The 1,070-nt window shown below is 43.5% G+C and overlaps 1 protein-coding gene across 1 annotated transcript; it reads left to right on the top strand.

Annotated features, from left to right (window-relative positions):
• Positions 1-171: 171 nt before the first annotated feature.
• Positions 172-1,064, top strand: LOC111387230 (probable pectinesterase/pectinesterase inhibitor 25; the record flags this gene model as incomplete). The annotated part of the gene is made up of 1 exon (XM_023011770.1): positions 172-1,064. A coding segment is annotated over one exon (843 nt), but the record flags the coding sequence as incomplete, so codon positions are not given.
• Positions 1,065-1,070: the final 6 nt, after the last annotated feature.

Genomic DNA, 1,070 nt, shown 5'->3' with positions numbered 1-1,070 from the left:
TATTGATGCCAGGCCTGGACGCCACTGTCCTTGGCAGCCTGCCTGTTTCCGCACCACTAAGATGGGTCGCGCACTCCTTTTACCCTTGACTTGCTTCCCAACATTATTATCCTTTCCGTGGTGGCGTAAACATCAGTAGTATTTGTTCGTAGCGCTCTTCTTTGAACTTAATCACTCCAAATTAAATTGACTCTTATCATTTTAATCTTTGCAGCTGTGGTGGGAGACAAATTCTTAGCTACAGACCTAACAATCATAAACACGTCAGGTCCAGAAAAGCACCAAGCAGTTGCTCTAAGAGTAACCTCAAATGCTGCATTCTACCGGTGCGAGATCATCTCCCATCAGGACACTCTCTATGCCCATTCCCTCCGGCAGTTCTACCGTGAATGCTCGATCCAGGGCACAATAGATTTCATCTTCGGTAATGCTGCAGCAATCTTCCAAAACTGCTCAATACTGGTACGCAAACCAAATCCTGGCCAGAGGAACGTCATCACGGCTCAAGGACGAGAAGATCCTAACCAGAATACGGGTATTTCACTGCAGAATTGCACGATAGAGGCCGCCTCGGAATTCAACATGACGGAGAGGAAAAACTTTGTTACATATTTGGGAAGGCCATGGAGGAATTACTCTAGGACTAATATAATGAACAGTTATATGGGTGACCTTATACACCCACAAGGATGGTGCAAGTGGGATGTGTATAGCAATTTGGGCACTGTAGATTACATGGAATACTTAAATTCTGGACCAGGTTCAGACACAAAACATAGGATTTCATGGACAGGGTATAGGAAGAATTGCACTGAAGATATAGCAAAGCTATTTAGTGTTGAAAAATTCTTGCATGGAGCAGAGGATTGGTTGCAGTCTACAGTTCTCCCTCTTTTCAACGGCCATGGACCAATAAATAAGACAGAAATGCTATGTTTGGTTCGGGGTCAAGAATCCCCTCCCTTCTTCAACTCTGCTCCGAAGAGTAACTTGGATGAATTTAGTTTTCACTAAAAGAGAGAGAAGTGTGTAAATCTAGTTTCTTCTCGTTCATGCTTCTTTTTTTTTTT

The sequence above is a fragment of the Olea europaea genome, unplaced genomic scaffold, assembly GCF_002742605.1.
Source record: "Olea europaea var. sylvestris unplaced genomic scaffold, O_europaea_v1 scaffold39533, whole genome shotgun sequence".
Classification (NCBI taxonomy): Eukaryota; Viridiplantae; Streptophyta; class Magnoliopsida; order Lamiales; family Oleaceae; genus Olea; species Olea europaea.
The sequence above is the reverse complement of the archived record's forward strand: the minus strand, read 5'-3'. Positions and strand labels throughout refer to the sequence as shown.